Source organism: Cyprinus carpio, chromosome B7, assembly GCF_018340385.1.
Source record: "Cyprinus carpio isolate SPL01 chromosome B7, ASM1834038v1, whole genome shotgun sequence".
Classification (NCBI taxonomy): Eukaryota; Metazoa; Chordata; class Actinopteri; order Cypriniformes; family Cyprinidae; genus Cyprinus; species Cyprinus carpio.
The window spans coordinates 13,324,673-13,336,895 of NC_056603.1; the positions used below are offsets into that span (position 1 = coordinate 13,324,673).

The 12,223-nt window shown below is 32.9% G+C and overlaps 1 protein-coding gene across 2 annotated transcripts in view; it reads right to left on the reverse strand.

Annotated features, from left to right (window-relative positions):
- LOC109101400 (proprotein convertase subtilisin/kexin type 6-like) overlaps window positions 1-12,223 on the reverse strand; it is a 75,131-nt gene that overhangs the window by 22,105 nt on the left and 40,803 nt on the right. For both annotated transcript variants that reach the window (XM_042727322.1, XM_042727321.1), the window contains exons 12-13: window positions 5,608-5,796; window positions 903-1,039 (exon numbers count right to left, since the gene is read on the reverse strand). In XM_042727322.1, coding sequence (XP_042583256.1) covers window positions 903-1,039; window positions 5,608-5,796 — 326 coding nt within the window. The remainder of the gene's footprint in view (window positions 1-902; window positions 1,040-5,607; window positions 5,797-12,223) is intronic.

Sequence of the window (12,223 nt, forward strand, 5' to 3'; positions counted from 1 at the left end):
ACTTAGAAATCAGCTGCTTATGTAGAAAGCCAGCTATATTACTAGGCTTTTAGAACACAGCCACTGTAATATATGTAAAAGCTAAAAGTAAAGCTACAATTACAACGTGTAGTACTGAGAGCCAAAGCGATTTCCAAAATAAAATCATTTTTGTGATCTGTCCTATCACAATATAGGCAAAAATGGCAAAAATAAAATAAACCAATACAAAATTAAATAAAATGAAATATATGAAAAAATGAGGTATAAAATTTAAATATTTTGAATTAAATAAAAAATAGTAAATATTTATAATATAATATTTATAAAATAAAATAAAAATGTAAAACAATACTATAGATGAAAAAGAGCAAAACAAATAAAAATAATACAATATAAAATTAAATAAATAATTTTTATATATATATATATATATATATATATATATATATATATATATATATATATATATTAATATTATAAAATAAACAATTAATTTTATTTCATTCAATTCATTCATTCAAGATAATTATAAAAAATAATAATATAAAATAATAATGAAATAAATTAATAATCAAATAAAAATAATAATAATAAAATAAAAAATACTATTTTTTTAACGAGTTGGAAAAGGGGAAAGTATTGCACATGTGGCACAATGGTACGAAACAACATAAAACAGTGTGAAAGCAAACTAGTACTGAAGGGGCAATCAAATTCAGCTTCATATTTGAACAAAAAAAAATCATTCTTCAATTAGATACTAATTAATTAATACTAGAATTAGGCTCCAAATGTGGGAATGGAGTCAGATGTTTTAAGATTATACTGGTGTTTAGACTGGACATGACTGGCATCACAGCACACTGACTTATGTTGTCTGATGCTCGTGTTGGTCTGAGCCTCATCCCTCCGTTCCTTACCCAACACCTCAGGGTTACGCAGCTGAGACGGCGAGTCTGAGATCTCCAGCGTCCACGTGCCCTCCGCTCTCTCCCCCCAGCAATGAACCGTCATGAACTCCCAGTTCCTAAAGCCCTCGTTGGAGTTATCAAACAATCTGGAAGACAGAAGAAACAGAGGTCAACATTTCAGAGAGAATAATGAAAATAAGGAGATAAGACAACACAAAGTCATCTGATACACTGCATCACTAGTAGCTGCTCATTATTCACAGTGAAGATCTCTCAAAAAGATCTGAACCTCCTCAATAACGGATAAAATAAACTAAAGTGCAAACAAAAGAGTGAAACTTTAGTAGCAAACCTTATTCAATAAGGAAAAAAAGAGAAAAACACAAATAAACAACAGAACCATATATACATAATTCATATTTACATACAGTATATTTGATTTGTAGAGCATTAACAATACAGATTTTCCTAAAAAAACTTTTACAATTTTTTTACAGACAGTTCTCACTTAAACCTTCACAACCAACTGCACCAAAGTATTGTGTATAAAACAACAAAAGAGCAATAACAAAATAAATGCATAACAGTTTCCACTTGCAATTATTTCTGTTATCTTAATTCCAGTATCCGTCACTGCATCACCTACAACAGTAACCGAAAAATGAATAAAACCTACATGTAGGTTAACGCCATTGGTGCACGGGACACAGCCCCTTCGTGAAAAACTCTTAACGTGGCTTCATGTTCTAAAACAACAACCATGAGAAATCAATTTTCTCTCACATTTCACTTAAACATTATACTTCTAACACAATGGTCCTGTAATCATAGTGGATATTTTTACACTTAACTTTGCGTTTGCATTAAGACAGTGATATTAAAAGATCAAACTCTGCAGAAGAGCCCTGAATATGAAGTTTGACGTTAAGCGTGGTAACGTGCAATTGTCATGTTAAATAGCTATTTCTACCTGTTCTTACCCTCCCTTAAATTTAGTTTTGCCTCCACGTTCGTATATGGGGGGGGAAGGGGTTACGGTTTATGAAGTTTTAAATATGGATCTTTTTCTTACACAAACGCATGGATTCGCTTCAGAAGGCCTTTATTAAAGAGATACTCCACCCCAAAATGAAAATTTTGTCATAAATCACTTACCCCCATGTCGTTCCAAACCCTTAAAAGCTCCGTTAGTCTTCGGAACACAATTTAAGATATTTTGGATGAAAACCGGGAGGCCTGTGACTGTCCCATAGACTGCCAAATAAATAACAGTGTCAAGGACCATAAAAGGTACCCATTTTTACAGGTTTGGAACGACAGGGAGTTAAGTGATTAATGACAAAATTTTCATTTTGGGGTAGAGTATCCTTTTAATCCCCTGGAGCTATGTGGAGTACTTTTTATGAAGGATTTATGCACTTTGTTTGGCTTCAAAATCTCAACAGCCATTCATTGCCATTATAAGGCTTGAAAGAGCCAGGACAATTTTAAATATAATCTGATTGTTCATCTGAAAGAAGAAAGTCATATAAACCTTGGATGGCTTGAGGGTGAGTAAATCATGGAGTAATTTTCATTTTTGGGTGAACTAACCCTTTAACATTAGCTGATAGCCTCTGGGGCCTGAGTGATGTCATCTGAAAAGCAAAGAGTTGTAGCACATTTAAGAACCATTAACAGAACCAAACCATTCGGTTCTGGTCATTTGTGATTCTTACTGCTACTTATGAGCAGCATGAACTCACTCTTAGCATCAGGCATCAACAAAAGTGCAGCTCTCCCGCTCTGCGCCCTCAGACCGCTAGAGCTCATTTAGAACTGAACTCATACTGATAAAAACAGCTCCGTCCACAATCACACTACTAATGAGAGCTTAGCAGAGCCGCCGTTTCTGAACTTGGCCCTCTTACGGCCCGTGTTAACAGGCTTGGACGGCGTTTTGCGCATTATGTCTGCGTGCTTTCTTCTCCAGCCACCAAATGAGGCGTCTGCGCAGAACGGAGACGGTAAATCTGAACGGCATTTGGCTGTGGCAGCGTGCATGTTGAATAAATGAGCTGAAGGGAGGTTCTGACCACAGCATCCCTCTCCATAATTCAAGGCAAATGTCTTTCCTGGCAATCCGCAGGCGTCATATGGATGACTCTCCATCGACTCTCAACGCTGAAAGGCCGGGGTGAGAGAGCAGTGCGGGGCGACCAGTGGCCGTTAATAAATACTCTCTGAATGCGGGAAGCCCCATTAGGCTGTCATGTCTGTTATCAGAAAAGCAGATGCGCGGTGGGAGATGTTTGTGCAGGGGTGGATTCTGACAGCTCTTCGGTCTCCATCGCGGTAAATAAGACGTGGAATGTCAAAACAATAAGCTTTCTATGGAGAAGTGAGAATGGAGGGACGTTCACATAGACAAACGAGAGTGACGAACATTGCATGGGTTTTAAGGAACATTGTTACCGACAGAAAAGATGGCTGTGGCATTTTGCTTTTCCCAAACATTTCTGGCATTTAATGTTTGAAGAAACTTCCTTCAATAAAAGTTGTGACATCCTCCAAACTATGAAAAAAACAAAACAATGCACGATTTTTATAAATAAATAAATAAATAATTTAAAATACTGTGTATTCAAAGTATTCAGAACTATATTTCTTCATATTTTATGTTGCAGCCGTATGCTAAAATATTTTAAATTATTTTACATATTTGATTTTAGTGCCATTTTTGCCATTTAAATGTCTGAAAAGCCACATTTCCCCCACCCCAATAAAAGATGGGTAATATCCTAATAAACCAAGAAAAAACTTTGTTTTGTTTCATTTTTTAATTTTACAGCCTTATGCAAAAAGGCATTAAATATTAGATTTTAGTGGCATATTTGGCATTTCATGTCTGTATGGCACATTTCCCAAATAAGAGTTGTGTGACTATCAAAACCAAGAACAAAAATAGGCAAGATTTAAATAAACAAATAACGAAATATAAATATAAATAAATATAAATAAAAACATAAATATAAATAAAGAAATTCACATAGTAATGAGACCTTATAATTTATAAATTCTATTCACATTTTATGATGTAACATTATGCTAAAATACTTAAAATGACTTTTTCTATTTGATATATATTACATATATACACACACACACACACACACATATATATACATATATAATCTATTCAGAAAGTATTTAGACCATTTAGACCATTATTAATTTATTCATATTTTGTGTTGTAGTGTTATAAAATAATTTAAAGCCATATATACTGCATATATTTGATTTTATATTATTTTAATATATTTCATATATTTGATTTTAGTGGCATTTTTATAAAACTACATAAGATTTAGTAATAATAAATAAAATTATTCAGATCCATTTACCTTTGTCACATTTTGTTTAGGTTGTAGCCTCATACTACTATACTATAAATTATTTCAAATATATATAATTACATTGACACTATTGTTTACTTATGTACGATACTCAGTTCTGGTCCTCTGTAAGATCTGGATGTTGAAGCAGAAGCAGCTGAGAATGAGTGAGAGTTTTATTCATGAGGGTTATGAGAATGATGCTCAGGATCTCTCAGTGCTCATAACCTTGTGGGAAAAACCGCTGAGAGAATACGAAAGCACGCAGAAGCCGAGAGAGGAGAGATTTTGGAAAGAGCAGAGCATCAAGACCAACAGAGAGGATATGAAACCGCTGCGTGATTGACAGCAAGAAGCTTCCGGTGTGACAGAAACCAGAGCAGCCAGATCAGACCCTGTCAGCTCCTGCGGACCCCTACAGAATACACCGCAGTAAGAGCAGCACATTACCACGCGAGGAAAACCCAAGTTTTGGACACTGAAAATTATGAGAGATTATGAGAGAAAGAAACACAAAACAAACTTTTGATTTGTTTTGTAGCTCAGAAATGTTGAAGAATCTTCACACAGCTCTATTCCATACAACAACAGCTCGATGGATGGATGGATGGATGGATAGATAGATAGGAAAGAAATCCTATGTGTCATTATACTGGATATGTGCATTGTCTCTTTAAGTGAGAGCAGCCTAATTTACCAGCTGCTGTTGGTGTTTCATATACGCTTAATTATTAGAACACAAAATAACATCTATCTATCTATCTATCTATCTATCTATCTATCTATCTATCTATCTATCTATCTATCTATCTATCTATCTATCTATCTATCTATCTATCTATCTCTCTATCTTGTTCTATTCCACTCTAATTACTCTCTTTAATGTACATAATATTGTATTGTTTTTATATTGATATATTATATTACATTTTTATATCTTAAAAATATTGAATATTAAATAAAAACATTTAAATAATAATAACAAATAAATTCATATAAATATAAAAATATATATAACAGTTGTGGTCATTGTAAGGTGCATACAGTATTTTAAATTTTTCCTTTAATGCCTTTTCCTTGATGAACAGGTTTGAGAAAATTGAGATGAACTTTATAGAAAACAGATATAAGTTTAATGAAACATGCTGGTGGTCTGGTGGTTTGTGCACTTTCTCTATTGCAATGAGCTGCAGCACTCATGCGGATGATGCAAGACCAAACTCTTTCATCATTTCCACTATCCAGCCAATAAAAAGCAGAAAGCACTAAAACTGTATAGCTCTCATGGAGAGTTGTCATGAGTTCAGCTCTGTCAGATGTGCTGGTGTGTTGTGCATCACCTCTGAGCCAGCAGCTGTGATCGCGTCCCTGAGGGCGATACGAGGCTGATCTCCAGGTCTCCTCTGCGCGGGTGGACGATGAGGACGCGCACCACCACGTGCTCCAGAAACACCACCTGCTGATCCGGCTGATCACTGCAGCCGCTGCTCGAGATGCTGGCGTTCAGCTTCTGATCTGCTCGAATGTACCTGCAGGAGGATCCAAGGGGGTCAGTGGAGAACAGGTGCGAATGTGAAACGCAGATCTGTGGTCATCGACCCAACATTAGGCTGTCATGAAACTGCCAGGTTATGTGACAGTATAGATAATAAATAGTTACCGATTTTAAAAACATTGTAAAAAGCTTTCAGAAACGTGATTTCTTTTACATGAATGACAGATATCACTTGAACAAATAAAAATATGCTAAAAGAAACTTAAATACAAAAAAGACAATTTAAAAAAACAAACTAAAAATTACAATGAAAACAAAAATATAAAATAAAAATAAAAACATAATACTATCGCAATTATACTTAAATTATTTGTGACCTGTGCTGGTAAAATGAGTCACAATGAGCAAATTTTGAAAAATTAATATTTTTAGATTTATTATTTTTAGATTTTTCATTCTCTATTCATTCTCTATTAAAAGACCTTCAAAATGATTTATGACCTGTTTGATTTCAATTGAGTCAGCAAACTCAATTGTGAGAAAAACTGATTTAAAGTTTTCTGAAGGTTCCAAAGCAAAATCAATGAGCAACATTGCATCTTTTCCCCCACTTTTTTTCTTAATAATCATTACTAGATAAATAATCAAAACATAGCTATTTTTTATTTCATCTATGTTGTTATAAATAAGAACCGATGCAAAAAAAGAAGAAATCGAAATAAACAAGTTTATAGTGTATTACTTTCACTTTACATCTTAACAAAAGCATTCAAGTAAGATAAACAAATAGTAAAATGTAAAACTTACAAATAAATTTACATTAAACATTACATTTACATTAATCATTACAAATAAATTGATTATTGATACTTCAAAAGCAGTTCAATCAAGAGCAGCAGGTAATTCCCTGTTTTCTTTTATCGTTTGATCAACATTAATGTGACAGACGATCTATTCTAAGACATAGTGTAATGCATGGATCTAATATAATGTTACACATCAGATGTTTTTCCTCAACAGTTCCCCAAACGTTCACTTAAGATATAACAGATTATGTTTGCGTGAATACGTAAATATATTTAGACAACTGTAAATCTGTGTATATGTGCGGCATCGGTGTCTGTCGTCTTTGTGTGTGCGCTTCGGATGAGAGGCAGCAGAAAGGTTACAGAAAAAGTACAAATAAAGATACTTTTAGATGTTTAATTACTATTTGGAGCACTGGGATCACTAGACGAAGGCTTAATGAACTCATTTTTGTGAACAGCTCAAATTTTTCACTTTTTTTGTCTGTGGTTCAAAATTAGCATTTTTTGCCAGCACAGGTCACATTTATTTATTTATTTTTTATAAAAAAATAAAAATAAGTTTTCCTTAAAACCCATGTGTTCTATTTCATATGTTCTGAAGTCAAATGATAGTTTTGTGTGAGAATCAAGATGAAATTTACGTTTGCATTAAACTCCATGTGACCTCCATTATAGCTACTTGATGATACTTTTAGGCTGTATTTTTGTTCTTTTATACAGATTGGCGATGACCATCAACATGCACATTCAAAGTATGAAAAAGAGCAGATCAGAATAAAAAATTTTCACAGAAGGAAAAAAATCAGAATGACATGAGGGCGAGTAAATAACTTGTAATGCAGACAATGCATTCTCTGCGTGACGCGTGTGACGTAAATGACGGCTGCTTTCTGTAACCGCTTGCCTAAAAAGAAAATCTCCCAGTTTTTCCCGGCTGTCCTCAAGCATATCTGGAGCAAAGGGACTCACGTTATGAAACAACAGAGACAAAATGCCTCTTTACAAGATAAATGGCTGAACTTAAGGCGAGCAGTGTGTTCTGAGGACAAGTGGTCTTCTGGTAAATTCCTGCCTCCTTTGAGTCACTGTCAAAGACCACATGACTTTATTTACATCTTTTACTGTAGCGCACAAAGTCACTGCTACAGTGAAGGCATGACAGAGCGATCATACATAAACAACACCACAATATCATAATGATCCATTTTAATCTGCCCAACTCTCCATATTGGAGATGCTACTTAAGGATTAATAATAAAGGGTAAATACTTTTTAATTGTATATTGTTCATAAATAATAGCAATAGCAATAGCAAAACTAGATAAACAGCACTAATGGTTTTCAAAATGACAGGTTTGCATGACTAAATTACATTTCCTATCATCCTTAAATAAATAAATAATAGATTTGGAAAGAAAAATGTATTTGGAGAGTTATAATATATAAATTCAGTTTACATATTACATATAAATTATTTATAATTTTAATTTACATATTACAATATATATAAGTATATATATGTTTTTTTAATAAATTTAAATAAATAAATAAATAAATAAACACTCTCTCTACCTCTCTCACACAAACACACACACACACACACACACACACACACACACACACACACACACACACACACACACAGTATAGTTTTTATACAATAGGCCTAAATATTACATCATTTTTATATTTAATAGTTGTAAGCATATTTTGTATGTATTTAAAAAAAATACTTAATAAAAAAAACAATATAATATATAAATATTTACATAGATTTTAATATATTTTGTGTACTTTTCATTAAGAATAGCAACCAAATTGGAAAAACAGCACTACTGGTTTATGAAGCGACAGGTTTGTATGACTAAACTACATTTCCCATAATCCCTTGTGCAGCTAGAGTATCAATCACATCCCTAACAGGGATCATTAAGCTACCAAAATAAAGCCATAAAGAAGTTTTAAATTGCCTGACCTGTTCATTTTATTCCAACCCAAATCATTTAAATCACATCGTAAGCATCAGAGTGTCTGTATTACACATAACCTTGGCCTTAATAGTGTGAAAAATAATAAACCAAGCACACACATTGTCACATTTACTCTTCCACAATGCCGGTTTGTGGCTCATTAAGCTGCAGGATCATCTATTCAGTCAATCCAGAAGCTTGTTTTGGATATTAAAGACTTTTTTCCTCAGGAGCGACACCATTTCAACGGCATTATAATGGCATCTGCGGCATTTTATGGCTCTGCTGATAAACAACAGTGCACAGATGGCAACAAAATTAGTCACTAGGGGTCTAAGCCATTATTTAGCACACGTTCAGAAGCAGCATGGCCCAGAAATACACTCGCTGGAGATTGTGCTGCAGCCTCCTTTCAGTCTTTTGACTGACATTCAAAGGAAAACGCACTTAAAACAGAAGGTTGCACCTCTTCAACTGAACATGACAGCTTGCGGTGAAACTTTCAGCTGAAACTGGGGAGAACCAGCATCCATAGACCACACATTTCCCTGGGTTTAAATAGGGGGAAGTCGTGGCCTAATGGTTATAGAGTTTGACTCCTAACCCTAAGGTTGTGGGTTCGAGTCTTGGGCCGGCAACATCACGACTGAGGTGCTGTTGAGCAAGGCACTGAACCCCCAACTGCTCCCCAGGCGCCGCAGCATAAATGGCTGCCCACTGCTCCGGGTGTGTGTTCACGGTGTGTGTGTGTTCACTGCTGTGTGTGTGCACTTTGGATGGGTTAAATGCAGAGCACGAATTCTGAGTATGGGTCACCATACTTGGCTGTATGTCATGTCACTCACTCACTAAATAAAAATAAAAGAAACTGGCTAATATTTATTTAATAATTTACAAAAATATCTAATAAAATGATATTACTATTAAATGATTATAAAAAATAACTTAAAATATAATTATTATATATTACAAATATTGATAAAGTAATAATTAATAAATTCGTTTTTTGTTTAGCATTTTTTATATATATATTTATTATATATTAAAATAACAAATAACAAATTACAAATATTAATAAATTAACAAGTACTAAAAATATTTTTAACAAATTTTTGCATTTTTTCAAAATTTATTTTAAAGTTTTCTTGCATTTTGCACCTACATTTTGTAATTTATCTTGACATTTTAAGGTTTAAATGGAATCAAGTCATAGTGGACAGTGTTGTAACTTAACTAAAACTAAAACTACTCAAAAATGTTCATTTAAATAAAGCTGCAATAAATTTAAATATAAATATACATATTCAATAATTCAATTTAATTCAAGTTTATTTGTATAGTGCTTTTAACGATACAAATCATTGCAAAGCAACTTTACAGAAAATTAAGTTTCTACAATATTTAGTAGTAGCTTATCAGTGATGACTGTCAGTTTATATGCATACGGCAATTAAGATAAAGTGAAAAAAGTGTTGCCTTGGCAACTAACAGAAATAAAATGAGCTTAAGTGCTGAAATCACTAAAACTAAAATAAAAAACTAATGCCTAAAAAGAACAAATAAAAATAATAATGCTTATGTAAGAATAAAAATTATCTAAATGTATCAAAGATATTAAATATAAAATAAAGATAAAATATGAAATCAACATAAAAAGAAAATATAAACAAACTAACAAAATGACAAAAGCACTTAACAAAAACTAATCTAAAATGTTAAACTCACTCTAAAATTATAATTAAATTGAAAACAGACAGTAAAAAAATAAAAATATAAAAAAATTAAATATTAATAAATACTATATGAAATAATAAACAACACTGGATATTTACAACTTATGTTTAAGCATTTACTTTACATACACATACGTGTTTGTGTGCATGTATACACACAAACACACATTTTATTTATTAATTTAGTTTTATGTTTTAGCCGAATACGACTTTAGTTACATCTTGCCTCAGTTTTTATAGCCACTATCATCGTCACACTTCATACAGTACTAATTGACACCTGATACCTGGATATAAAGCACTGATTGGGTCAACAGAACAACTCAAACGAGTGCAAACAATGCAAGCACAGGACACCTGTTCATAGAGCAGGAATGAGACTGTAAATCGATAGATGGCAGCCAAGCTAATGAGACTGGAAGCACAGGCTAACTCCCTCTCAATAGCCATCTGAGCTCAAGACGCTATAAATAAATCCCAATCTATGATCGATATCAGTGGTCAAGCACACAGCCGGCACTACACACACACAGAGACCGGAGGTGTTTTAATGGTTTAAAGAGAGCTAGTGCAGCAGGAGACTGGATTCTCATCAGCAAACAAAGCCATGAATCTGAATGCAAAAATCACTCCACATCATCGTTACTTTCCATGACACTTTAATATTCAATGCTATCAGGCTGTTTGTCCATTTTTCTGATGAACAAAATCAAAGAACTGCAAGTAGCAACATCAGGAAAATGATACACAATTTTAACATTTTATTGCAAGTCACATTTTAAAGGTACTAACTGCAATAAAACTGCAATGAATTTAATTAATTTAATAGCTGGATTTCAGGGGATACATTCGGGAAAGTGCTTGTAGGACAGGAGATTGGTTTACTTTACACCCAAACTAAAATGTTCTTTTACTCTTAACATGTCTATAAATATTAGTACAGATATTTTTTTGCATTTACCCAAAATTTATTTTAACATCGGAAATGTGTTTTCTGGCACTTTAAAATTTATTTTGAAATATATTTTGACTTTTCAAAGTTTAAATTAAATATATTTAAAAAATTAAAAAAAAAAAAAATATTTCATTAAGTGCGTTCTGTACAGTGTTGTAACTTAAACTACAAAAAAAAATTGTTAATTGAAATAAAACTGGAGAACAAAGACAAATTGTTGTTTTTGCAAACAAATGTTGCCTTGGCATCTAAATGAAATAAAAAAGTAAAAATTAAGTAATGAATAAGCCAAGAACTGAAATAAATATAAAGCTAAATAGAAATATAAAAAAAATGGAAAAAACACAAATCATAGAACAAAATCACTAAAACAAACTAAAATTAAAATGGAAATATAAAAAAGTAAGCTAACTCACAATAGGAATAAATACTATAATTCTGCATCAATATTACTTAAATAATAATGACTGTTTGTATCATATACGATAGAGTTTTCAACATTTTATTGAAATATATGTTATCAATAAAACAATGGAAATTGCGCATTTGATTAATTTAATAACCAGATATAGAACAGATGTGGGGAAGCTAAAAATCTGTGTTAGACAGAACAATATTTTACTTTTGGCTAAACTAAATTAAACTTTTCAACATATCACAACATCACAACTGCTGCTTTAAGGGCAATGCTCTCAGAGGAACGGCTGCAAACAAAAAAGCTGACATCTTTACAACACAAACACAGTTTAGACAGGTTGGACTTCTCATTTACTCCCCATTGCTTTATTAAGTTCATCGATCAAACCCTAAAACAAAGAGCTAACAGCAAAAACAGCTATTGCTGGAAAGCATGTTTAGATGAACTTGCTAAAACAACATGTTCTTCTGTTGTGTCCGGTGACTAGATGTCATGAATTTACAAGCCACATCTCATGTCCTGATGAAGTTACATACAGTCAGAACAGCGTGTGTCTTCATTATTAGCCTTAGTTTT